We start from the raw sequence: 26,605 nt of genomic DNA, 5'->3' as shown, positions 1-26,605 counted from the left end.
AAAATAATTCACCATTCATAGGATGTACACTTGAGATTGGTAGTAAAATAAATTGGTAAAGTAAAATTAGTTAAATGCAATATTCTCTATTATCAATTTAAAACATTTGTTCTCTTTTTTCTGTTTGTTTAATTTGTGATATGATGTGGTACATTAATGTTCTAAAGCTAAAAACAAAAGTTGCAAAAATTAAAATTAATGGTATTTACTTTGATTATAAAAGATACAAAACCTTGTGGTATCTGCTCCTGTACTGTTCTTGATGCTTGACCAACATGTGTAATGTTTTATACCATTACATTTTAAGGTCACCTTCGTGTCGGTTGACAATGGTTTTATTCGGGGTGTCAGTTTCAACTGTTATCCTTCCAAACAGGCACTATTAATTTTATTATACTCAATGTCTTTGTTTTAGAGAAATTTTACTGCTTTTGTATAGAAATGACGTGAATTCTATGGTGAACCTTACGTGCATAATTTACGCGCATGTAACAATTCGTTTTGTTATACTTTCATGTTAAATACTGAAATCTGATTGGTTAAGACGCAGTTAATAATATTTACTATTACCCTCAGCGTTAGCAACGCACTTGGCAACGGGTAACATTAAAAAATGTTACATGCGCGAAAATTGTGCGCGTACGGTTCGCTGTAGAATTCACGTTATTCCTATATAAAAGCAGTAAAATTTTCTTAAAAATTTTAAAAAAGACATTCAGTATAACAAAATAAATAGTGCCTGTTTGGGAGGATAACAGTTGAAATTGACACCCCTCGAAAACCATTGTCAACCTCCGCTTCGCGTCGGTTGACAATGGTTTTCTCGGGGTGTCAATTTCAACTGTTACCCTCCCAAACAGGCACTATTTATATAGTGTTACCCGTTGCCAAGTGTGTTGCTAATGCTGAGGGTAATAGGACGGATTATCAACTGCGTCTCAACCAATCAGATTTCAGTATTTAACATAAAAGTATAATAATATATAAATAATGCCTGTTTGGGAGGGTAACGAGAAAAGCATTGTCAGCTGATGCGAAGCGAATTTTTTTTCAAACAGGAACTAGGTATTCATTTTATTACACTGAATGTCTTCATTTGAGAGAAAATTTACTGCTTTTTCATTAAAATGACATGAATTCTACGGTGAACCGAACGTGCTTAGTTTACGATCATGTAACAATTCGTTGTGTTACCTAAGTGTGTTGCTAATGCTGAGGATAATAGAAGGGATTATCAACTGCGTCTATACAAATCGGATTTCAGTATTCAACATGAAAGTATTATAATATTCGTTGTCATGCATCGTCCGTTCACTATTTGACATTTTAAACTTTTTGAAAACTACATGGCCAGTTGTTATCTTATTTGGTATGAAGCATCCCAAGGACAAGAGGAATCTATAAAATCTTATATAAGAGTCGGAGTGGAAAATTGATTACCGGTATGTAAATATGTGTTGATTAAAAGTAAAAACATTCATACTTTATCTGTAGGGCATCAATATGAAGCTACACAGAGAGTTTGAAATCAATTCAAGGAAAAAAGTCTGGAAAACAAAGGGGACAAAATGACTGACAAACCAGATTAGATAAAGACTATATATCGCATAGCCCCCTAACTCCGTCACTACCCTAACTCCGTCACTTTCGGGAAACTCCTCGTCGTTTGAAATCAAGTACGATTATGACGCCATTTATTACATGTCAAAAATCTTTAATCAAATGTCAACAATTTGCAACGGTTAAATTTAAGAATGCGTCAAAATATAACAGAATTAAGCCTAGTTCATTTTATGCACCATTACTTGTGTGAAACCAGCTAATACTTTTTCACGGGTGCACTAAAATATCGATATTTCTGACATGCGGGCCCATTTGATCATTTACGGTTGTCAGCCATTTTTAGAGATGTCAAAATGAAACATTTCACATGTAATACATTTTTGATTAAGGTAATTAACACATTTTTTTCAGTCCGCAATAGCCTTTATGCACTACTCTTGATGATAACGTCAAATCGCTCATGCCGTAACTTTTGCCTTATACAGGGTATAGATATATACGGTATATCGCTATTTAGAATATGCTACATTTCTAAATATGCAATAAATAAATAATATAATAAGTAATATATTAATTAATGATATAAAATATTTGAAATAAGTAAGGACATAAATCAAACGGCATCCATACATTCTGAGAAGGCCGTTGTGATTGTTGTTACATGGACCCATTTTTTATTCTGGCGATCATTTCATTTCGATGAAATTAAATACAATTAAATTGTATGCACCATTTTTTCTTATTATAACTTGGCCTAGATGCAAATGGAATTTTAACTAAATTGTTAATGTGTCTTCATTCCCTGCCATATCATACAGCATGTGGGTGACGGAGTTAGGTTCATAAGTTATGATAGCACGTGTGATAAACGTCGTATTCAGAGGGCTTATTTGAATAAAAATAAAAATATTTTTGTTAATAATTTTATAAATAATATTGTTTCAGATTATATTTAGTGATTGCAAATGATAAAAACCACAAAAAATAATTTACAGAGAAACGCGGGAGGTTTTCTGCTTATGGTGACGGAGTTTGGGTACTCAGGGATATACCTGTAGCCCCCCCTTTCCTGCATGGCTTCACCAGTATGGGACTAGTAAACGCAGGGTAACAGTCAGAGGAGTCTATGAATTAGCGTTTTGATCCCAAAGTGAAGGTTAAAAATGCAAACATGAAACTTCCTTCCAGGTCCATCTACGGGATATGGCAATCGCAACTTCTCAGGCCTTTCCGGCAGGCTCGGAAAAACACCTCGAATATATTGACATTACCGGATGTTAGAATTTTATACAAAATGGAGTCGGTTTCCATTAAAATAAGTATCGGCTAGACAGCCTTGTAAGTTGCTTCTGTGTTATAGCGAGCGCAGCTCGCCGGCGCGCAGCGCCGGCGAGCGAAGCGAGCTCTAAGAACCAGTGTGCGCGGGAAAAAGAACGAGCTAAACCTACAGTTCATCAAACAAAATTTTTTGTCTACGTCCCATAATGCTCTCTAATGTTTTCACCCGTGGTGCTATGCCAAAAATGGCCGACTTTTAACTCGTAATTTATGGTGACTTAAAGTTTGAAGACACGTTTTGAGTACCGCATATGCTTTGGCGAGACTCAAAAGATTTGTTACATGCTTCCATACCTCCGTATTGAGTCGAGAAACGTAAACAAAGACGAACAAAGTCATGGATGACGTCACAGTGCACTCGCGCTATATTTCCCGCGATAAATTTAGAGGTGGATCAAACATCTGTAACGAGTGTACTGGCTTTTTCAGTATAGACTGCGATACCTGCCTCATTTACATATAATTTGTTTTTAATTTTTTTTAATATAGAGATTTTATGTATATATACTAGCAAGAGTCATACTTTACTGTCATATCGATCCATTTTTAAGCTAATTGTGCATGCATGTACAGTAGGCAGGTAAGTATACGAGTAGGGAGGAAATAAACAATAGGATATTTTGAACTAAATAAAAAGGAATAAAATGAAAAAATAAACATTTTAAAAAATTATGTAGATATTGCATATAGTCAGACCATCAAATTTAAAAGTGGGAAATTACACACCTACAAACAGGAACCGGGCTCTCTCTCTCTCTCTCTCTCTCTCTCTCTCTCTCTCTCTCTCTCTGGGTAGGGGGTTGCGCTGTATGTATCATAACCATTAAAATTAGTACCTTTGGCATACTTATTGTAAAGCAATACTCTCTCAAAAATTCTTTGACGTTCGTTGATACCTAAATAAAACTATAAGTTGACAATGATGCAAGGTATGTGTAATTCTTGCTGCGCTCGCCAGAACGGTAGCACCGTAAAACATATTAATTAACTTTAATAATCGAAGTCTAGCATACATCTTAACAGATCGTAAAAGTGTTGTATTTATATCAAGTTTCATAAAAAGGGGGGTTGTCATGGACGCCTAGGTAATACATTCGAGGTGTTTTTCCGAGCCTCTCGGAAAGGCCCGAGAAGACGCGATTGCGGGATATGGTACTGAGGTGACTGTCAAAGCCCGTGGGCCTCTTGTTGATTTGACCAAAATGTCTATTGCAGGATTTTTATTTGTAATAATGAGATTCGTTTTGCGAAAATTTTAAGTGTTTGTGCGAATAAACACTTCTTAGCCTCCATGAATTGTAATTTGATAGCGACAGATTTTCTTAAATGGTCGGGTTCGTTGTACGAAAGAAAAGCAAGACTGTCGTCTGAACTGAGCTGTGAGGAGGCCTTGCAAAGCTAAAATGTCGTCCTGTTGAACTTGTGAATTACAAAAACATTTCATGGTAGAGGCAAATGTTGTCTTGACAACCAAACATTGAATGCTGATCACTATGGCAGTCTTTGAGTTTGCTGGGATTATTCATGGTGATTTTCAATCAGACAAAAACACATGAACTGTATAAACGTTAGGTTGCAAAACACAGTTTTATATATGTAACGTGTTATAAGGACTTTTTTCGACGAAGGACAAGCCCTAAAACCTATCTATATATCAATAGAAAGTTAAAATTGTGAATTTTGTAAATATTTAAGAATAATGCACATGTAACTTAATGCTAGAATTTATTTGGCATTAAAAACATGAGGAAAATAGACAAAAGGATGCCTCTAAATGCAGTACACCCATGCATTTTAGGCTCCCCCTGAAAACATGAGAATGGAAAAAATCAGCCATTTTTATTTCTGTGCATTTTCAAGAGCATTTAGTCCTTATAGGCATCGTTTTATAGTATTTTCAGGGTACATTCGCCAGCTCTTTAAAGAGCTATATTACCTGGTAAAAAATTGATTAAATTCTGCACGTGTAAAATCCGGATGTTTTTGGAGTTACCTCCATTTATTTTGGAGTCTCACAAAATTAATTTTTAATAAATTTTTCTACATACTTGTTGCATGTATTTTGAAAGATAAACCTTTAGCTGTGATTTTGCATATGAGAATTTAAGAATTTAATTTTAATGTATACTGCATAAAAAAAACAGGAAAATCCCTACCTATCATATGCTCTTTCCAAGAGAAAATTTTAATTAGTAACCCCCTGGATTTTATACGAAACAGTGTTTAGCTACCATATATAGTGTGATTATATACTCTCCTTGACAAATATCTCAATGTAATTATGGAAAGCTGTATTCCATATTACACCATACCCCACATTAATTTTCTACAGTTATGGGTTTAAAACATGTTTGATGTCACTGACAGAATATTAATTATACACATTGAAGGGATTAGAACATGTTTGATGTCACTGACAAAATATTAATTATACACATTGAAGGGATTAAAACATGTTTGATGTCACTGACAGAATATTAATTATACACATTGAAGGGATTAGAACATGTTTGATGTCACTGACAGAATATTAATTATACACATTGAAGGGATTAGAACATGTTTGATGTCACTGACAGAATATTAATTATACACATTGAAGGGATTAAAACATGTTTGATGTCACTGACAGAAGAATATTACTTATACACATTGAAGGGATTAGAACATGTTTGATGTCACTGACAAAATATTAATTATACACATTGAAGGGATTAAAACATGTTTGATGTCACTGACAGAATATTAATTATACACATTGAAGGGATTAAAACATGTTTGATGTCACTGACAGAATATTAATTATACACATTGAAGGGATTAGAACATGTTTGATGTCACTGACAAAATATTAATTATACACATTGAAGGGATTAAAACATGTTTGATGTCACTGACAGAATATTAATTATGCACATTGAAGGGATTAAAACATGTTTGATGTCACTGACAGAATATTAATTATACACATTAAAGAGATTAAAACATGTTTGATGTCACTGACAGAATATTTCGCTCATATAAGCAGTTATGACATTACCATGCAGTGCTATTTATAAAAAGTTTATTTGAATTTTTGTACAGGTTTGTGCCCATTGAACAGTGGAAGGTCTTTTCTCTACCACCAGTGTCCATCATTTACTGTGACAGGTGTGATCCCAATCTGAAGACCTGCGAACAAGAAGAGAATAGAGCTGGTTTGATTTTAATCAAAAAGTAAAAGCTACTAGAAGAATGAAATTAATCACTATAAATTTTGTACTATAATGTGCAATTGAAAATAGTGGAATGTAGATTTAATTTATTTCCTTTGTATAGATACTTTAAATTTAAGACTTTAAACTAAAGTGGATTTTGTATAGACAAGTAAGGACCAGAAAGTAGAAATGGATCTAACTGTTTATGGTTTAAATCACATTCATTATCTAACTGTTTTATTTGTCAAGCATAGTTTTAAGCAAGTTCTATGGGTTTTCTTATTTTTATATAAAACCCATATTTTTACAGGAAGGAACATTAAATGTTGGTGATGCTGATCTCTTTTGATGTCTGCGAGTCCATTGATATGAACTGGATTTTAATTCAGGTGAGTCCGTGACATTTATAATTTTCAAGTTTAAATCCTGAATGAGATTATATATACTTAAAGCAAATATTGGTTGTATGTTGGTTATCGCGCTGATTGAATTTTGTTTCAAGACCAATAATAAGATTTAGTTGACAATTATTTTTATATTGCTGAGATCCTACTTACATCAATATCATTAACATTTTAAAACTGTTTAGGAAGATCCACTGTTAAGAGAATTAATACAATATAGGGTTTATTGCTTCATTTCTGCTGGTAAATGAAAAAATTCCTAATATGTAACATTTTTTAACAAGAATTAGGTATAAAGCCTCTTTATGTAATGTTGATATATGTGGGTTTTTTTTAACTGTTCACAGGACTAAAAGTGGGGTTCGGAATTCTTCAGTAGAATTTACATGGAAGAATCTTTTTAGGTGATTGAGTAATGAAGACTGTGGGCATTTTGTGTTGTTGCTCCCTGAAACCAATCTCTTTTTCTGACCATCAGGCTCCAAGCTATATCATTAACGGAGAATAGATTTTGGTAAAAAAAATGTATTTTGGATTTTTTGCTTTACATAATTGATCGATTCATGAATTGCAAACAGTTTCCCATCTGTGTATATTTTAGATATACAAACTGAGAGCAAAACTTGCATAAAATTATTTACATTACCGTAATTCTTCAAAAGATAAAAATTTAAAAAGATAGGCCCGTCAGATTTAAGCTTCCAAATTCAAGTCTATAAAGATAATTCAACAGCTTTCTCTTCCTTGAAGCCTAATGTTCAATGGTCAAATTACCTCAATTCTAAGAGCTTTTTTTTAATTAAATTGTAAATATTTACATTTGCAAATAAGTTTCCTCAGATGAATGAATCTAAAAGCTTAAATTCTTAAATTCTGTGTGAAATTTTTAATGACATTGCAATATGGTTACCGCATGCGCTTATCGTTTGACGGTTGCATTATTATAAACATAAAAACATATGGTTATGTAAAAAATTCTGAAGGATTTGCCTTTCTCCAAAGTAAATATAAGTAGGAAACAGCAATATTAAAATGTTCATCGGGATATGAACTTGGTTGGTCACATGATCAAGCTTCGTTATTTTTCTGGAAATTTCAGCCCTTTTGATCTTAGAATTTTGGCCCCATGTTGAATAGAGTAATGAACAGTTTGTAAGCAAAATTAACTCTTATAAACTGCTGCATGGAAGTAAATGAATGTTGATAGGAATTTAGGACACAATGTGTAGATGTGCATATTACCAGGAAATTCTGCTTCCATTGTTCTTCAGGAAATTCCATCCCTTTTGATCTTACCATTTTAAACCCATGTTGAATTGAGTAATGGAGTTTTTAAGCGCAACCTCTCTTAAACGGCTTCATGAAATTAAGTGAAACTTTGTAGGCATTTAGGACACAATATGCATTTTACCGGTTACTGATTCCTTTATTTTTCTTGAGATTTAGACCCTTTTGAACTTAGAATTTTTGTAGTTGTTAAAGACAAAGTAATAGATGTGCATATTTGCAGGAAGTTTTCTGCAAGTTATGCCCTATATCAAATTAGTTTGTGTATTTAATGCATACCTTGCCATTTATTATGTGTCATTGTCAGGTAATAGAACAGCGTCGGGTAAGTGAGCTTCCTCACTTTTTGTTTCATTCTTTGAATATTATAAGGTGATAAAATATGGTCAAGCGTGGTCAAATATATCATGAAGTCCGATAGGATATATTGGATTTGATCACCCTTACCATATTTATCAATTGATCACCTCATAATACCCAAAGAATGATTCCTTAAATCTAATCTTAAAAGCATAAAGCCAAAAAAACCCAAACCTCTTTGCCATGATTTGTTTACTACATGGGAAGCCTAGGATGTTTAGGATTGCTTATTAAAAAGAAACACTTCTAAACTCCATGTACCAGTAAGGAGTTTGGGAATGGGGATTTCATTTTTTAAATTGTTGTTAAAAATTATGTTTTTAAAACTATTTGACTCTATTGGCTAAGTTTTACAGTGTTGCTTGGGTTAGCGATGAGGCCCAAGGACCTCTTGTGTAATTACTCTCTCTTTTTCATATCTTGCACTATTTTCAGACACTTCAGGAGACAAATAAAATTAAAATATCCCGTGATACTGATGGAATTAAGAAATTCTACAAGGTAAGATAATCATTAATCTTCCAGGTAAGATAATCATTAATCTTCCAGGTAAGATAATCATTAATCTTCCAGGTAAGATAATCTAATAACATGTAAAACTCTGTAACATGGATTACCATTAATTGTCTTGTTTTATCTATTTGACAGCAAAGTGATATTCAATGTAAAATACAATATTTTTTTATTATTCATTCATCATGAAATACAGTTATTAATGAGAATAGAAGTACAATTTGTATATAAGTATTGTTTGTTTACATGGTACATGTAAATGCAATCAGTCTCTTAACATTAAAATAAATACAGTTTGTTAATATAAAGTACATTGCTATTTCTCTTGTCATCTGAATCTATTGAAGGATGAAGTGAAGAATTCAGTAGAACTTTCTGAAGGGTCAAGAGGTCAACTGACGGCTTGTCACATGGTGCATATAACCTGGTATGTATGACAGACAGTAAGTCATGATTTGGAATGATCTCTCATCTCAATGTAAATATGATAATATATTTTAATGTTAAAATGTTCTCTTGGATAAAGTTGGTTGGGACATGATGTAATCTTGTGAGAATTCCTTCAGACTTCACAGGATTTAATCATGTGACCAACAGGTTTATATCCCATAGAACTATTTAACATTTTTATTCTTTCTTAAATAATGAGAAATAAACAATATTATATACATGCAATATAATTATACACAATATACATAACAGTATGTTTACACACACACACACACACACACACACACAATACATGTACATATAAAATATACCTGTAATTTGTGCACAATCCACAGAAATGTTCCTCTATAGTATTTATACAGAGCCTGTTTAAGTGTTGTATTGACACATACATGTAGTTTGTATTTCATCTATCAATATGTAAACAATTCATATCAATGTATCACCCACAGTTTGTTTATATATGTAGATATACACACAGTTTGTTTATATATGTAGATATACACACAGTTTGTTTATATATGTAGGTATACACACAGGTTGTTTATATATGTAGATATACACACAGTTTGTTTATATATGTAGATATACACACAGTTTGTTTATATATGTAGATATACACACAGTTTGTTTTATATATGTAGATATACACACAGTTTGTTTATATATGTAGATATACACACAGTTTGTTTACATGTAATACTGGATTTTCTTCACTTTACCTGTGTCGTACTCAGCAACAAAGAGGTTGTCTCTGGTGTCCACACATAAACCCCATGGAGCCTGTAAATGACAGTTGTCAATGTAGCGGAGGAACTGTCCGTCCTGATCCAGGATGTGGATACACTGGTTGTTCATGTCTGCTGTCAGGATCCGACCCTGGCTGTCTGTTGTGATGCCGCATGGACTAAATGATCTCTTGGTAGTAGAGGGAGGACCAGTGTAGGTAAACCGGAGTTTCCCGGCCTGATTGACCACCACTACTGCACGGGCGTCATAGTCTGACACACAGATATCTAGGTTCCTGTTCTCACTGATGTATTTAGTGTATCTACCAGATGAATAGAGAGGTTTTCCTTTGTCGTCGTACTGAATACTTTGTTTCTCTGTGGAGCCAGAGTAACACACAACTTTTGATTGTTTTCTATCATCACTGTCCATGACAACCAGGAGGTCACCAGAGGAGGTACTACAGACACCGTGAGGACTCCACCCCCGTAGTCTGATCACTGCCTTTATCTTTTTATTCTTCACTATGTTCACAGTTCCATCATAGTAATCAGTATAAACTAGATCCCCACTCCTTGTTACTGCTATGTCCCATGGATCGCTCCCTGACTTGGTTTTGACTGACTTCACTAGTTTTCCCTTTAGGTTGTACAGTCTCATCTTGTTGTCCCGACCACGCGTCCATAGTTCTTCATCACTCAGACAGGACACACTGAATAATTCATTAGAGTCTCCATACTCGGTGTTTATCTGTGTGATGATCCGTGGTACATCAATGAGCGGTCTGTCCGGGGGAGAGGACTCAGCACCGGGGGAATCCATGGTGTAGACTTGTTCTTCTGTTTTAATAGATGACGCTGACAGAGAACCAAACTGTTGATAAAGCTGTTCTTTGTTAATCTTTTGAGGGGTAAAACTTGGTAAGGACACTGTGAGTTTAGGAGGCAATCTTCTGAATTCAGCAATCCTGGATTTGTAGGCAGAGACACGGCTGACATCATTGGAGTCCACTAACTTCTTCATTTCAGTAATGGTCTGTGTGATTTCAGAAATGGTGCGTGTAACTTCATCTTCCTGTGTGTTGAGGACGGCCAGGTGTTTGGTGTCCATTTCATTCAGATCAGATTTCTGTTTCTGTATAATGGTGTCTATTTCTGTGTGCAAGGCTTCTCCATGTTTGTCTATTGCTGATGTCAATTTCTGGTTATTTTTATTCAGAGCAGCTTTCTGAACTGGGATATTAGAGGCAATCTGTTGATATTTAGGAGAAATGGATTTCTCTAACTCTTGCATTTCTCTCTGTAAAAGTTCTTTTTTGCTTTCAATATGTTTAACAATGTCAACTGGTTTATGTCCTAAATGTAATTCTCCAGAAATACAGAGTGCACAAATAGGAATGTCACATTGTTCACAGTGAAGTTCACATTGTTTTGTGGAATGTTTAGGACACTTAGGGTAATTTTTAGTAGATCCCCGCTGTTCAAATGGCAGCACTTTGTGTTCTTTGGATTGATCGGAGAGATGTTCCCCCACACAGGCTTTACACAGATGTATGTGACAAATGTCACAGTACATAGGGGGTCCCGGGGTCTCACAGAGGCGACACCGTAACACATCCTGGGCCCAACGCTTGTCCATGGTCAGACAATGAACTTGCGTGAATTCTGAAAAAAAAATTTAATGATCATATCTTAATTTACACATGTAACCGCTTGTATCGTATTGTGTATAGATTTTGAATCCCTGGCGTACATTTTTTGTATATACATGAAATCGTTCACTTAAGCAGATGTTTAATTAAATATACAGTTCTGACCTCACCCATGCAAATATATGTTTCTATAATAAAATATCAAAACATTAAATATTAAAATATTTTAAAAAAAAAGCAAGCGAGGAAGACATCAGATATTTCAGACTACATCAGCTGTATAAAACATGCAACATTGCATACAACCAATATCTGAAAAATCTTCATGTACAACCTTCTAACCTTTAATGAATTTTTGATAACACTGGAAAATGCATATAGCAGCAACATTTACGATCTTAAACTGTACAAACCTTAAACTTCTATCATGGCGAATCCGGGGATTTACTCTTCCTGGTCTGGTGACCTATTTATCACGTGATTGATTGAATGACTCAAGAAAAATGATTTAATTTTGCTGAAAAGCTTCTTCTTTTTGTCGAAAAGTTTATCCCAATATCATTGTTTTTTTCTTCTTTTTAATTATGTACAGTTATTTGGGTAATGTCAAGTTCAATAACTCTGTTTGTTTTTGTAGATCATTAGTTGTCCCTCGTTGGATTACCAGGCGTACAGTGTGATATATTGACATCCGTGTTTCTAGCTTCTAGAGTCTTCATACTCAGGACCAGGCTAAAGTGGATTGTTCTTAGCTGACCTTTATCGACGGACATATCTGTACACCAAAACAAAGTGAATTTAAAAAGAAATTTAAAAATCTGATCTACTCCATAAATGAAAGGAAACCATCATCATCGGAACAAAAAAAATTTTCAGAGGAATATTAAAACAACGTGTTCCCATGACGATATTTTGCGTGTTTACGAAATACATGTATTACAGGTGACTGTGTAAATATATTATACCTGTCAAATGAGTCACGGATTGATTAAATGTGAAGAGTTTTCAATTTGTATTAACATTGGTGACCATATAAATGAATAAAAGTTATTTGCTTTAAAAATTGTGTTTATGTAAAATGTATGTCCTTTCCTCGTAGTTGAAGGTGGCGTTAAATGTATAGAATTAACTTTCGGACATCCAAATGAGATGTGATCTACCTCTACAAAGCTTAAGTTTATCACAAGGTCATAAGTGCATAGTTACGACGTTCACATAGCAAACAAATTAAAAAGAAATAGTTTTTAAAAATAATCTTTTCTTTAAAATTTCTATATATGCTTATTGTCATCGTCTCAAGCCACGGGTTTTGTGTCTATTCTATTGGAAATAGAAATAGAATGGACACAAAACCCGTGGCTTGAGACGATATGGCTTATTGTACTTTCATTACTTTGTTTGATTTCATAAATAGCAATTTTTTAAAAAAGTATATATGCATTGTATTTTACAAGAATGTGCAAAAGTATGCGTCATGAAAACCAAAGCCGACATTCTTAAAAACAAACTCGGAAAGGCTTACTAAGAAGAAAAACTACATTTAGAAATCACAAAACGACCAATATTATGATAGACCGTATGATGATGTTCTGTAAACATGAAGTCAGTCCACGACGGGCGGCCTACTGATTAACACACGGACAACGTGAAGTCATCTCTGAGAACGCAGATAAAAATATATTGATGTGTTAATTTGTAACCTTGTTCAAGAAAGTCTAAGCAGAGGGTGTTGAAGAAATAAACCATAACCATCTCACTCCCATCTGTCTTTATGTACACACAACACTTGGTGTATATTGAAAATTTTAAGGAGACTAAGGAAAAGAAATTAACCAACAATAAAACATACTGAGATGAGGTTAAAGAGAAAAAAAACAGACTTCTAAAATATTGAATTTTAGGCGATATTACAAAATTGTTGAACTATGAAAAAAGTTCGATGCTTGACGTATGAAGAGGGATAACTCTTAAAGTAATTTGATTAAAACTTCATGGGAAACTCGGGTTGACCGCAGTAGTAAAAATAATTAAAAATTGCGACAAAATGAATTTAAAAAAGAAGGGATATTTTTTTCTAGTAGGAATGGCGAATGTTTAAACTGTAACTCATAGTCATTACATTATTTAAGAGGTTGTATTTGCGACGTTCGAAGTCGATTTCATAGGTGGAGTTGATTTCATTTTCTTGAATTTCCATAGAATAAGGCCTATAAAAAATTGTGTGTTTGGGGTAACACTGATGAAAAAATTAGGTAGGTAGGAATTTATTTTTAAATTTTATCATATTTTTTTCTGTGTGAATCCTAAGAATGTTTGTTTGTGCCATATTTAAAAACGGATATTTTAATAGAAATACATGTAATATAAAATTCACAATTGCATAAAAACAGACATCTAAAAATGGTAGGATCGGGGCATTTTTGTAGGTTAGGTCGGGTTACCTTAAACACACAACTTTTTTTTTAGGCCTAATGAAGATGGCTACTTTTCTTTTTTTTACATACTTAATACATAATCAGTGCATGTCTGTCTATTGTTCTCCATTTAATTGTACATGTAGTTATATATTTATAAAAAGAGTGGCATATTTATTTCAAAAAATTAAAGTGCATTATGATTTCAAAGTCAGTGATCCCAATGCGAAACCCATGAAGCGTTTAAAGCTTTGACCTTATTTTCAAATTCTGATACCAATCTCTCCATCTGATATATGTCTTATTGGTGTTTTATTCTTTCTCCCCCCCCCCCCCCCCCCGATATAAGAATATAATTTTGTTTACTTGTTCAAGTATAGCCTGATTAGGGTTTTCAAGTATTGTTGCGAAATAAAGAAGCTTTGAGACAATTACTTGTAAGGAATTAATTATCTGGCATTTCATGAAATTCTTCTTTATTTTTATTTTGGCAATATATTTTCCTTTTAAAAAACCTGATTGATTGAATTCTATTTACCAATTTATCAATTACTTTTTGTAATCTCCTGGCAAATAGAAATGCAATTATTTTTTTTAGTCACAGCTAGTAGGACTTATTGGTCTGTAATTTTCTAACTTATCTATCCCCTTTTATGTATAAGAGAGAGGACTTAGCATTCTTGTGTTGGGGTTAATTAAGAAATGAGAAATCATTCTTACAGTATTATGATGTGATAATTTCGATAGGGGCGTGGTGAAATCTAATACCCTAGAAGGGCTTTATGATAGATTTGACCACGCCCCGAAATTATCATCTCATAATATTCAAAGAATGATTTCTTATTACTTATATTCATATCATATCCAATATCTACAGTTTTTAACAACATTTTAAAATCACAATTGTTTTCATGTAGCACATGCTATGTATTACTAAGCGGCACAGCCAATAACGTGTTTCGGTTATGCTATAAGACATGCCCATTTTGTGTCACTCATCTTTGATGAAATTATTGGGTTATAGGCTTCACAATTGATTCGTAATGTTAACACAGACAAAGACAGGTGAAAATGTAAATATTTCGTCTTCAGTATAATTTTGGAATATAATTTCATCTAAACAAATCTCTGATATTTTCCAAAACAAAATTAAACAGGTAATCCGTCTACTTCTGCAGGTGACTTATTATTTTTCATTCCATCTTCAGCTTTTGCGCATTCCTGTAATGTTGGGAAGTTTTCACATTATGTATATTATATAATTTTCTGACAACACAGAGGTTGTATTAATTTGGACAAGATATGATTGAATTTCATTTATCGGTATATCTTTTGATGAGTAATAATTTACAGAGAAATTGCACAGCCGATTTAAAATTTCACAAATTTTTTACATTGGTTGATCCCGCACTACTGACTCGATTGATAACATTTTTCCACTGATGTTTATTTTCGAGTCTTAAAAAGTACGATTAATGTTTTTTTCTCCTTCTTCTATCCATTTGGTTCTTGTCCTTTTTGTGCTCCTTTTAATTTAATTTCATATAAAGTGTCTAATTGATTATCTAAATCTTTTTCCGTACCATATTGATATTTGAATGATGTTGATTTTCTACTTGCTCTAATTCACTCTCAATAAGTTGTGTTTTTCGTTTCGTATTTTTGCTTTTTTCTATGCAATAACTGACACTTTAATTGTTCACTTTAAGTCACTTAAAGTTTGGCAAATTCCCACTTAATGTTTGGATTTATTTCTAGCTTAATACCATATAAACAAATCAATAAAAAATTCGTTAATAATTTTACAATATTGTGTATCAAAATGGACCGACGTTTTTAGCTTCCAATATTCCTTGTTATTGGGTTCAAATGTGACCAATCGCCCACTTTAAAGTAATCGGTTGGACTAGCTAGTGTTTTTAACGACTCTTCCACGTTTATTATTATACAAGCTGGCATCGTTATCTTTTTATAAACTTCACTCACATCGTCCCATTGAACTAGAATCTTTATAAACCGATTAATTTACAGCTATTCGTGAGAAAAAAAATACTGTAGTAGGAAATGTTTCTTATATTTCTGCAAGGCATAGTATTTTGATGGGATGACTACAGGTCTTAAATATACAAACCTCTAACAATTGTAAACAATTGTTTTACTTTAATGTAATAATACTCATAAGAAGAAACATCATGCACAAAAAGATAAATTTGAAGACTTCATTTACCCTACAAAATCCATAGAATCTAGGAGCCTCCAGAGGCTTCGCCCCAGGACCACCAGTGCCACCAAAGCTTTGCCCTGGATCCACTGGCGGCCCCATGGCGCCCCCCTCCTCCCGGCAGACCCCCTGCCTAAAACGAGCACCTCCACTGACTTCAAATCCTGGATCTGTCCTTGCAAACCTTTAAATGTAAACCTTTAAATTGTAAATATCGCAAAAGTCTAATTTTGAAAGCTTCATTTTAACCTCAACAAAATCTCTAGAATCCAAGAGCTTCCGGAGGCTTTGCCCCCCAGGACCCCTGCTTAAAACTGGATCCGCCCCTGTCTATGACATCATCAGCCTCCCCCTTTCACTGTGGGGTGTTATAAATAGTAACGAAGTTGCCGATTAGCTTGCACTCTTAAGCTGAATTAGTGTGACGAATTTTGTCTACAGCTACAAGGCTATCTGTACGGAAGTCAAAATGAGTGGTATTTTCAAGTATACTGTATTTACAGGTGCGATTCGATGTACACACAATAGACCGGTCTGGTGCACTGGGGCTCGGTTGTCAGAAACCGAAATGTATAACAATTTATTCCCGAATAAAAAATATACATAAATTGTCATTCAATATATGTTCTATGGTATCGAAAAAAATCCGCCGTTAAAATCGCCCTTTATCGTCGTTTTAAAAAATGTTTAACGGCGGATTTTATTTCGATACCATAGAACATATATTGAATGACCATTATGTATATTTTTTTTATTCGGGAATAAATTGTTATACATTTCAGTGTCTAACAACCGAGCCCCTGTGAAACAAGCCAGATTAAGAAATATTTACATTCTTATCCTAAAATGTACAAAAAATGGCCGCACATCCCCCTTAAAGAAAATTTCATAATACAAAAGTTAACTCTACGGACTATTTCTCGTTATATCAAAGGAAACAGGAAGCAATTTGGCGACTCGATTAAACACTAGTAAATAGTGAATGGAGTCCTTGTTCACGGGGAGAAGAGCTTCCGTATTTCTTGGTTCTAATGTCACGATGTCCCTCGTAGTGCGTTGTTCACCTACACACTAAATAATTTTCAGATAGATTTGCTCTTGATCATTTACACAGCAAAAGTTAGTGAATGGCTAAGCTCACTGGAGTAAACCTCAAGGATTATGGGATATCTAGTACTATGGGGTTTCTTCTCGACAAACCACTGGTATGTATACAACTATTAAAACTAAGGCGGACAACAGGGGACAAAAACTTATACCGATTGAAATATTCTAGGAACGACTGCCCGAGTACTTTGGGGAATGGAACTCTCTTGCAAAAGAGGCACCAAAGTTATCAAGCCAGGATAAAACTTTGCGGGAAAAAGTTCAAAAGGTAATCGATGATATTCTTTTTTAATTTTCATATATTCTTTTTTTCTAATTTTCATAGACCAATCAGCAAGTTTCACAAAATCAATTAAGGTAGCTCCATACTCGTAAAATTCTCTGAGGAAAGTTGAAAAACCGAACTGATTTCGACTTAATAGACTTAAATGTCATCAATTGTTAGAAAAAATATATATGTCATCACACTTTTTGGGATGCCAGATAAACATAAACTAAAGCATATTTTACCATTAGAAAAATGTATTTTATTCTGTTTAAAGTAAAATCTTGTAGGCAGAAATTTGTTTTTCTTGTTTAATTTTAATGTCAACTTTATCAGAAAACTAAAATTACAAAAATATTTCAAAATTAATCGTTGGAATAAGAAAAACTATAGCATTTAGACATACACCTGAGAGAAAAGTCAGAAAAAGAGTTATTTCCCTTTTGCATAGATAAAATATATAAAAATTTGGAAATTTAGTATAAAATTAAGTGCGAAAATATCTTGAACCTACCAATAATTCTAATTACATCCATGTGATTATATTCAAATAAAATAAATAAAACCATCTTGCACAATTTTAAAAGAATTCAAAGTTTTACAAAAAAGTATGACGTCACAGAACACTGGATCTACTTTAAATGTAAATTAATGTGAAGATAATAAATACTGCAGATACCTAAAGCTGTAAAGTCACTCAGTTAATTATGCTCGGACGATAGAATTTTAATTAGTTTCCGAAATCTCTCGTAAACCTGATGACTATTTACACACTGACCACTCGGTTTTTCTGTTTAGCTGCCATTACTTGATCACGAGCGCCTGACGTCGTACCGTGAACTTCGACTCGCTCATGTAGTGCTGGGTGCCATTGCCACTGGGTACATCTGGCAGGAAGGCGACCAAGGGGTTCCAAAGGTTCTCCATCTACCGACTTAATATTCTTGGAGAGTTGCATGGTGTATTGATGTATCATTGTATGATGTATTAGTTGCGGTCTAAGGTTTCTGTAAACGCTATTATATTGCATCAGTTTTTACCCTGGGCCCTTAAATACAGTGCCTAAAGTTTTCAAAAGTATATTCCTTATATATATTATACATTGTGTCAGATGTTTTACCAAGCCTTCTCATTGCCTTTTCCATTTCACATTCCTGATATATTGTTTTATTGTATCAGGTATTACCCCGGGCCCTGGCAGTGCCTTGGTGTGCGGTGTCTAAACGTCTTGGTCTCCAACCAGTTATTTGCCATCCCGCACTTTGTCTCGCTAACGTCAAAATCAAAGATCCAAACAGGTAAACTCACACCACAGTCTGTCATATGTTCCTTTACATTTTATGCGAAATGTCACACAAACAAAATGCCTGAAAGCTTATTAAACTCTCATTTTACAGGCCTGTGGATTTATCGTAAGTACCTTGCTTCATTTTAAAGTCTCTGAGATGATATCTTTTTAACACAAACCACAGTTCGTTTGTTATGTTGTTTGTGATCGGTGTACGTCTGTCTGTCCGTGTAACAGGAACCTCAGCTGTCTGTATCACGTCGTTCCGGGGGGTAGGCAGGCCGAATGGTTCATCATAGTCACCGCCATGATAGAATACAAATTCGCTCCTGCCATTACGGTTTGTTTGTTTGTATTTCTTTTGTTGCTTTAGGGAGAGAGTGCAGTTAATATTTTCATAATAATTAACAGGAATTTGATTTAATTTATTATGCATCAGTGTTCATATTGGTTCTTTAAAGCACATCATCAAAGCTATTTCCACTGCGTACAATGATGACGTCAAAGGATACCAGAATTCCATGGCGGAAATCAAAAATGTGATGACAATACTAAAGGAGACATTTTCTAGAATGCACGGTAATTATTCTTGTTTGATGTGCCATGTCTTTGTTTTGTCTTGTAACAAACGAGTATGGTATACCGGTAGATGTACTTCGTTTATTGTTGATATTATTATTATTATGGTGACGCTCCTACAAAACATAATACACATATAAACTTCACAATCATAAAGCATCACAATTGATTCAATTACTATAATGACACATATGTTCAATTACGAAATATTGTTTTTCTAATTATCTTATATTTAATAAATGATGGTCATAAAAAGAAATAACCCTATTACAATATTGAATATGCAATGTTGCAGATTAAAAATATACTCTGACAATATGTAAATGCCATAGTCAATAATTTCTCAAGTACACATGTACCTACCCTGAATAAGGGTGAAAGGAACTGTATTACATGTACTGGTAGATAATATCTGAAACAAACCATTTAGACATGTAACTATGCAAAATATGCATGTCTATAATTGTATAAAAATATATGTAAAATCAATATCACTGTACCCTTTTCAAACATTAGTCTGTATTCAAATCATGAGTACAATTCACTGTGAAACCTTTAAACTTTGTAAACTTTCTTGATAATTTCAACATATACTCTCATCTGTGATACAATGATTACTTTGATATAATTACTGATAAAAAAACTAACTTTACTTCAATACAATATAGTAGCAGTACAATTATTTTACTTACAAAAGTTTTCTCAACTCACAACTGGCCTCAGCAATGGTCACAAACAAAATGGCTATTGTCCGAAATTTATTATGAAAACCGATTTGGTTTGACTTTTCCTATAGCGTCACGATCATTTCTGTCAGCTACGTCATGCATAAATTATACACGCCGCCGGTGTGAAAACTATTTTTAGGCCGAGTTATCAGTATACGCTTATGCAATGCCAGAGCTGAAGGATTTCTCAGAAGTTTATTTCCCCCCAATATTATTCATTAAAAATCGACTATCCCGTATGTTTAAATTCTGTGCTAAACTCTCTCTCTCTCTCTCTCTCTCTCTCTCTCTCTCTGTGTAAACGGGCGTTAAACCATAGCCTCAAGCTACGGTCCAGAGTACGGCGTTATAAAAAATATAATATTTAAAAGTTGCATGTGCTAAGCGTTCATTTCATGTAAATACCGTAAATGTATAATGCACATGTATTACCTACTAACTTGCCAGTCAAAGTGATAGGTATGAATTCCTCGATTTCTACACCTTTCGATCGGCAATCGACAGTCAATAAAAGTATTGAACGATGGTGTGAAAGAACGAGACGGAAGTGGAGAGTGCAAGGAGGTTTGTACATGTGCGTCTTCATTAGGCAAGTGTCCGATTCGTTTCTCTTCTGTTGCCCTATCACTTTCGGTGTAAATATATATACTAAAATATCCACAAACCATTTACTGCAGATTTCTTTATTTTACCTGTCTCTGAACCCCCGATCACCCGCTCCATACATGAACACTGGTTTGTTTACATACATAAAAAATACAGTTCTTGATCCGCTTTCCGAGTACGGTTAAAGGTTGTTTAATAGGAGAAAGTTTGGGGCGGGTAAAGCTACAATTATTAACAGTAGTAAACTAAATGAAGAATTATTTAAAGGGATTATTTGCACAAAATGTGGTATGGTATGATGTAAATATTTTTTAAAAATAGTGTTATTTTTATACGCGGCAAATTGCCGTAAAGTTTTTTTGTACATGTAAGTATTGTATGCACTGTAGCTTTATATTTTCTAACCCAAAATTTATACACAGAGCTACAGCTATATATGTTATGTACCGTATGTATTGTTTAAAATAGCCCAATTTCGACAGTCACGAGTACCCATGTGAATTTTTCATTCTCTGATATGTTGTTGTTCTGTTCGTGCATAATTTAGTCTTAGTTAACCAGCAGCCAATCAGCGGTAAGCTGAATCCACCAATAAAAAAACTGTGGTTAAGGTGTGGGTATTGTTTATGTATGACGTAGCTGAAAAAGTTGAACGCGACGCGATCGGAAAAGTCAAACCAAATCGGTTTTAGTAATATAATCTCTATGATAATTGAAAATCTAACAAAATCAATTTCTTTATAAAATTGCTTTCAAAAAAAACTATTAATATCCATACACTATATGAAAAGTACCTTACATTATCATATTCAAAATAATACTAATTCACATATGTGTTCAAAATGTTCAAACCATTTTCCTATAGATTAACTAACAATAGTATGATGTAATAAAATAAAACACATCTTGTTACATAAGCATCCGTAGCCTACTGGATAAGACAGTGGTCATCACTTCCAGCGGCCAGGGTTCAATCCCCAGTTGAACCTCTATATTTTTTATTTGAATTTTTAAACTTATATATAAAATATGTATTAAAATAATATATAATATACAATTCTTCATCTCACAGTCTCATAAAGAAAAACAGTGTACCTAAAGTTAAGATGCTAGGTGTTCTATTAAGCCACATGATTTTGTACACGTCCATTAGGTGATCAAAGATTATTTACTTTGATTTGTTTTAGATGAGCTTGATGCAGATGTCTTTTACAATGTTTTGCGTCCCTATCTTAATGGGTAAGGAAATCTCCTTTTCAAAATACAATGTTAACTGAAGATAAATGCACGATGTTTATAGGTTATTTTGGAAAAAAGGGCATTAAGCTCACCTGAGCTGAAAGCTCAAGTAAGCTTTCTGATCACATTTTGTCTGTCGTCTGTCTGTCCGTCTATCTGTCTGTCCTTAAACTATTCAAATTTTCGACATCGTCTCAAGAACTACTGAGCCAATTTCAACCAAACATGGCACACAGCATCTTTAGGCAAAGAGGATTGATAGTGAAAATTAAAGACCACGCCCTATTTCAAGGGGAGTTACTTAGGAATTATTGAAAATTTTTAAGAAAATTTCGAAAATCTTCTTCTCAAGAACAATTTGGCCAGAAAAGCTGAATCTTGTGTGGATTTAAAGTTGTGAAAATTACGATCCCTGGGAGAAAGATGGGCCACAATGGAGGGGGGTCGAAGTTTTACATAAAAATTTATATTATCAATATTTAAAAATCTTCTTCTCAGGAACTAATTAGCCAGGAAAGCTGAAACTTGTGTGAAAGCATCCTCAGGTAATGTAAATTTGTTAAAATCATGACCCCGGATGTAGGATTGGGCCACAATTGGGGGGGGGGGGGTGTCGAAGTTTTACACATGATTAAATCTTTGAAAATATTCTTCTCAGAAACTTATCAGCCGGGTGATTCTTTTAAATTGTGTAGACTAAGGCCCGCGTGGACAATTCTTGAGCGTCAGAGTTTGATGTAGGTTTGTATCCCATATATACATAAAAATTGTTAAGGATCTTTTTGAGAAGCAATGGGATTTTTATTTATCCAGGATCTACATGCATTACACAACATTGTCCAGATAGTTTGTATTATGTTCCATTTAGCCGATATTATCATACCTATCGTTCCTCAGGTGAGCTATATGGCCCATGGGCCTCTTGTTAATATATTCCTTTTTTTAAATAATTTCCGGATCCAATATTTGAAGATGGGGCGGGAATGGATCTTCATTACCGGAAGGACTAATTTACGAAGGAGTATCGGAGAAACCTCAAAAGGTGTGTATACATCAGTGTCCAAACATATTAAAAGACAACACAATAGTATTATTTTGTGTGAAATAAAGATTCATGTTGCCATGGTTACAGATGATCGGAGGAAGCGCGGCACAGAGCAGCACGATGCAGTTGATGGATGCTGCACTAGGGGTCAAACACGATCAAGGTACTCCCCAAGACTCACTCTAAGTAACTCAATGGTGGACTTGTTCGAAACATTAATTCTTGTGGTGTATTGGTTCTGTTTTGTATTTTAGACATAGAAGACTTTTTAAACAAAATGCGGTCGTACATGCCTCCCAAACACGCCGCGTTTATCGAGCTGATTTCCCGGGAGACCAGTCTAAGGCAGTATGGTAAGGTCACCTCATAACCTCAAGTAATTAACTTAAAAGTTGTATTTTCAATTAATGATCACTTCAGAATTTCAGTCTGACACGGATTATGATTGCTAAACTCGTTCAAAATTCCCTCTTTGTAATATATATTTTTAGGCACTCTGGGTCTTAATTCCGTTTCTAACGCGCAATCTGATTGGCGGAAAAATATATAACAACAGTTGCCAACGTCACAGAAAACATATTAATCCGCATGACGTTTCTTTGAATTTTGTACAATATATAATATTACTTATTAGGTTTGACTGACTACGGGAAATTTGTCGGGTTAATCAATCTCATAGACGGCGGGTCGAAGACTGACTACGAAAATATATCGGATTGACCAATCTCATAGACGACAAGACGAAGCGAGCCGTCTATGAGATTGATCAACCCGATATACATCTGTAGTCAGTCTGTAACAAACCAAATAAGTGAATTTTCCCCCGAGGACTATCACGTGAGATACTTATTCACAAAAAGATCTTCGCAAATACATGTAAATATACTCTTTGAAAATCTTCGGTGCACTATTGTTCATTTTCAAAGTTTTGTTGCTATTTAATTTTAAGCGTTTTTTCTCTTTCCTCCGCAGAAGTTTGAGCAAATATCGACGCTGCCATTTTATTCTGCTTCAAAAACAACAATTTAACATCATTTTAAGGGCAACAACTCAATTTTTAAAGTAATTTTAAAAGGCAACCACTCCTAATTCAAAGACGTATACGAAACACGTTTTCTGTATTGAATAATATTAAATGTCGAGATAGATAGGCAAAGCCTCGGCCATATTGCATGATATTAATCCCACCAGTCGGACATAAAAATATATTCGGCAATCGCGTGCCATGTTTAAAACAATCAATCTGAGGCAAAACAATGAAAATGTCAATTTTATGTCAAATGACCGTTTTCTATAATTAATAGCAAAATATAATAAGGATTAAATTAAATTTAATTACTGTGTTGTCCAATTGATTAGCCCAGGCCTGTGAAGATGTGAAGACTTCCTATAACGAGGCAGTACAGTCACTGATAGACTTCCGTTCCTACCACATACAGATCGTCACAAAGTAAGCAGAGCAGATCATTTGCTTTGAAATTTCAGTTAATTTTAACAATGCATTTATGGCATACACTTAATGATTACGGTACCAAAACATTACAGGTACATGATACGATATTTTATGAATATTTACAGGTATATAATTATTACGTCCAACAACGAGGCGAGGAACAGAGACTTTGAGTCCGTGTCTAACAAGGGAACTGGTGGATCTAGTAAGTACTGGTTTAGGGACACGTCCAAATTTTCTTGTAAAATGGACATCTTCATATTCTCTTGTAAAATGGACATCTCCCTATTCTCTTGTAAAATGGACTTCTCCATATTCTCTTGTGAAATGGACATCTCCATATTCTCTTGTAAAATGGACATCTCCATATTCTCTTGTAAAATGGACATTTTGTTTACATTCTCTAGTAAAATGGACACGTCCACATTTTCTTGTAGAATGGACTTCTTCATATTCTCTTGTAAAATGGACTTCTTCATATTCTCTTGTAAAATGGACTTCTTCATATTCTCTTGTAAAATGGACATCTCCATATTCTCTTGAAAAATTGACTTCTCTATATTCTCTTGTAAAATGGACATCTCCATATTCTCTTGTAAAATGGACAGTTTGTTTACATTCTCTAGTAAAATGGACACGTCCACATTTTCTTGTAAAATGGACTTCTTCATATTCTCTCGTAAAATGCACTTCATATTCTCTTGTAAAATGGACATCTCCATATTCTCTTGTAAAATGGACTTCTCCATATTCTCTTGTATATGGATATCTTCATATTCTCTTGTAAAATGAACTTGTCCATATTCTCTTGTAAAATGGACTTCTCCATATTCTCTTGTACAAGGGACATCTCCATATTCTCTTGTAAAATGGACTTCTCCAAATTCTCTTGTAAAATGAACTTGTCCACATTCTCTTGTAAAATGGACTTCTCCATATTCTCTTGTACAAAGGACATCTCCATATTCTCTTGTAAAATGGACTTCTCCATATTCTCTTCCCATGATCATTACAATCAATGTCTCACCTTTCATTTTAGGTCTCGTTCCATTTTTGAAGAGTATACGTGACGCTACGAACAGAGCTCTCGTAGAATGACGTTATTTGATATTCATGACGTCAGCATCAAGACCATCATTCCAGTAGTTCATTTTGGTCGCTGTAGTCTGATAATAAGTCATTTCGCCAATCATATGTTTTGAACCCCGCCACTTTTCGAGATGAGCATTAATGTCAGTTGTGGTTTTTAACGTTATAGTTATTTTGTATGTTTATTACAATAAACAAAAAAACTGTAATTTTTATTTCATCTCTTGCTTGTTGTTAAAACATTGGAAATATAGTAGAACCTGTAACTATATTGAGAGCAAGGGATTGAACAATATTTCTACAATATTGATATATTGTGCAGACGATAAGCGTATTTTGTTCACATATTGATACACAACAAGGTAGTGCTACTTTGTTACGTTGGTCAGCAAATATAAAATAATACCCTTGAAAATGAATTTAGTGCCAAACGTTATACTTCCGCGTTCTGCTTCATTTTGTGAAACCGACCAGGGGCCCATTTCTCAAAAAGGCGTAAATCTGGGCCTAAGTTAGTCCGACTAACAAAGTTACGCCAATATTTAGTCGGGTCTAAGTTGCGTTTCTGAAAGAGGCGTAAGTTAGGGTTTAAATGTAGAAGAACTTAGACATCTCCGCTGAGTACTAAGCATGCGCATATCCTATTTTGTTTTGCTTTGAGGCTATGATTATATGTGGTGGATCAATTTTCCAATTCATATATATAATACATGTCCCGAAAGTACGCATGCTATTCTATACCACTGTGCATAGTTCAAGTCGCTCATAACAGTGTGTATTTATGAAAGTAGAACAAATGCCTATACACTTCTTAACATAATGAAATTTTAGAGAAAACAGTTGATATGAAAAAGGCATATGTAAGAGGATTCAGAAACCAAATATATGCATTGTAGATGATGTTGAGGCACAATCGTACATATTAATTGAACGAAACAATACATAGAAATTAACTCCAGTGTTCGTGTAAACTTCAAATATTTATAGAATACAGGGACAGGGTACAGTAGATATACCCGCATACATCTGCAGAATGATAAGTATGCTTCATGTAGATATTTAGACACTTTCAGATGCTG

The 26,605-nt window shown here is 34.1% G+C and overlaps 2 protein-coding genes and 1 long non-coding RNA gene across 7 annotated transcripts; 2 read left to right on the top strand and 1 right to left on the bottom strand.

Moving 5' to 3' along the window:
- Positions 1-3,972: 3,972 nt before the first annotated feature.
- LOC117684201 (uncharacterized) lies at positions 3,973-9,234 on the top strand. 4 transcript variants are annotated; one of them, XR_010707780.1, is made up of 6 exons: positions 3,973-4,428; positions 5,986-6,117; positions 6,409-6,487; positions 6,907-7,016; positions 8,585-8,650; positions 9,010-9,234. It is a non-coding gene; the product is annotated as an uncharacterized lncRNA (long non-coding RNA). The 4 variants fall into 4 exon arrangements; XR_010707778.1 differs by having other exon boundaries at positions 4,057-4,428; positions 5,986-6,098; XR_010707779.1 differs by lacking the exon at positions 6,907-7,016 and having other exon boundaries at positions 4,057-4,428.
- Positions 5,803-12,109, bottom strand: LOC117684944 (tripartite motif-containing protein 3-like). 2 transcript variants are annotated; one of them, XM_066066541.1, is made up of 3 exons: positions 11,906-12,109; positions 9,835-11,505; positions 5,803-6,072 (listed from the first exon to the last, which is right to left on the bottom strand). In XM_066066541.1, exons 2-3 carry the CDS (start codon positions 11,477-11,479, stop codon positions 6,020-6,022), a joined length of 1,698 nt encoding a protein of 565 aa, XP_065922613.1. In that variant the 5' UTR covers positions 11,480-11,505; positions 11,906-12,109; the 3' UTR covers positions 5,803-6,019. The 2 variants fall into 2 exon arrangements, with proteins under 2 accessions (XP_065922613.1, XP_034314966.2); XM_034459075.2 differs by lacking the exon at positions 5,803-6,072 and having other exon boundaries at positions 9,358-11,505; positions 11,906-12,106.
- A 4,906-nt stretch (positions 12,110-17,015) lies between these two features.
- Positions 17,016-25,717, top strand: LOC105346105 (indoleamine 2,3-dioxygenase 1). The gene is made up of 14 exons (XM_034459074.2): positions 17,016-17,332; positions 17,404-17,502; positions 18,298-18,417; positions 18,679-18,797; positions 18,897-18,911; positions 19,025-19,127; positions 19,249-19,366; positions 21,888-21,939; positions 22,912-22,981; positions 23,072-23,147; positions 23,239-23,337; positions 24,344-24,434; positions 24,563-24,642; positions 25,477-25,717. The coding sequence occupies exons 1-14, from the start codon at positions 17,255-17,257 to the stop codon at positions 25,533-25,535; spliced, it is 1,179 nt and encodes a 392-aa protein (XP_034314965.2). The 5' UTR covers positions 17,016-17,254; the 3' UTR covers positions 25,536-25,717.
- The last annotated feature ends 888 nt before the right edge of the window (positions 25,718-26,605 follow it).

This window comes from Magallana gigas, chromosome 7 (genome assembly GCF_963853765.1).
Source record: "Magallana gigas chromosome 7, xbMagGiga1.1, whole genome shotgun sequence".
In the NCBI taxonomy this organism is placed as follows: Eukaryota; Metazoa; Mollusca; class Bivalvia; order Ostreida; family Ostreidae; genus Magallana; species Magallana gigas.
This window is presented reverse-complemented; position numbering and strand designations above follow the sequence as displayed.

Excerpts from the sequence above, each read along its gene's own strand:
- LOC105346105 (XM_034459074.2), top strand. The coding sequence starts at position 17,255 with ATGGCTAAGCTCACTGGAGTAAACCTCAAGGATTATGGGATATCTAGT. Across the intron at positions 18,418-18,678 it reads GCGACCAAGGGGTTCCAAAG|GTATTACCCCGGGCCCTGGC; the intron begins GTTCTCCATCTA and ends TTATTGTATCAG. Across the intron at positions 19,128-19,248 it reads AATTCGCTCCTGCCATTACG|CACATCATCAAAGCTATTTC; the intron begins GTTTGTTTGTTT and ends GGTTCTTTAAAG.
- LOC117684944 (XM_066066541.1), bottom strand. The coding sequence starts at position 11,479 with ATGGACAAGCGTTGGGCCCAGGATGTGTTACGGTGTCGCCTCTGTGAG. Across the intron at positions 6,073-9,834 it reads TGTTGCTGAGTACGACACAG|GTCTTCAGATTGGGATCACA; the intron begins GTAAAGTGAAGA and ends TCTTGTTCGCAG.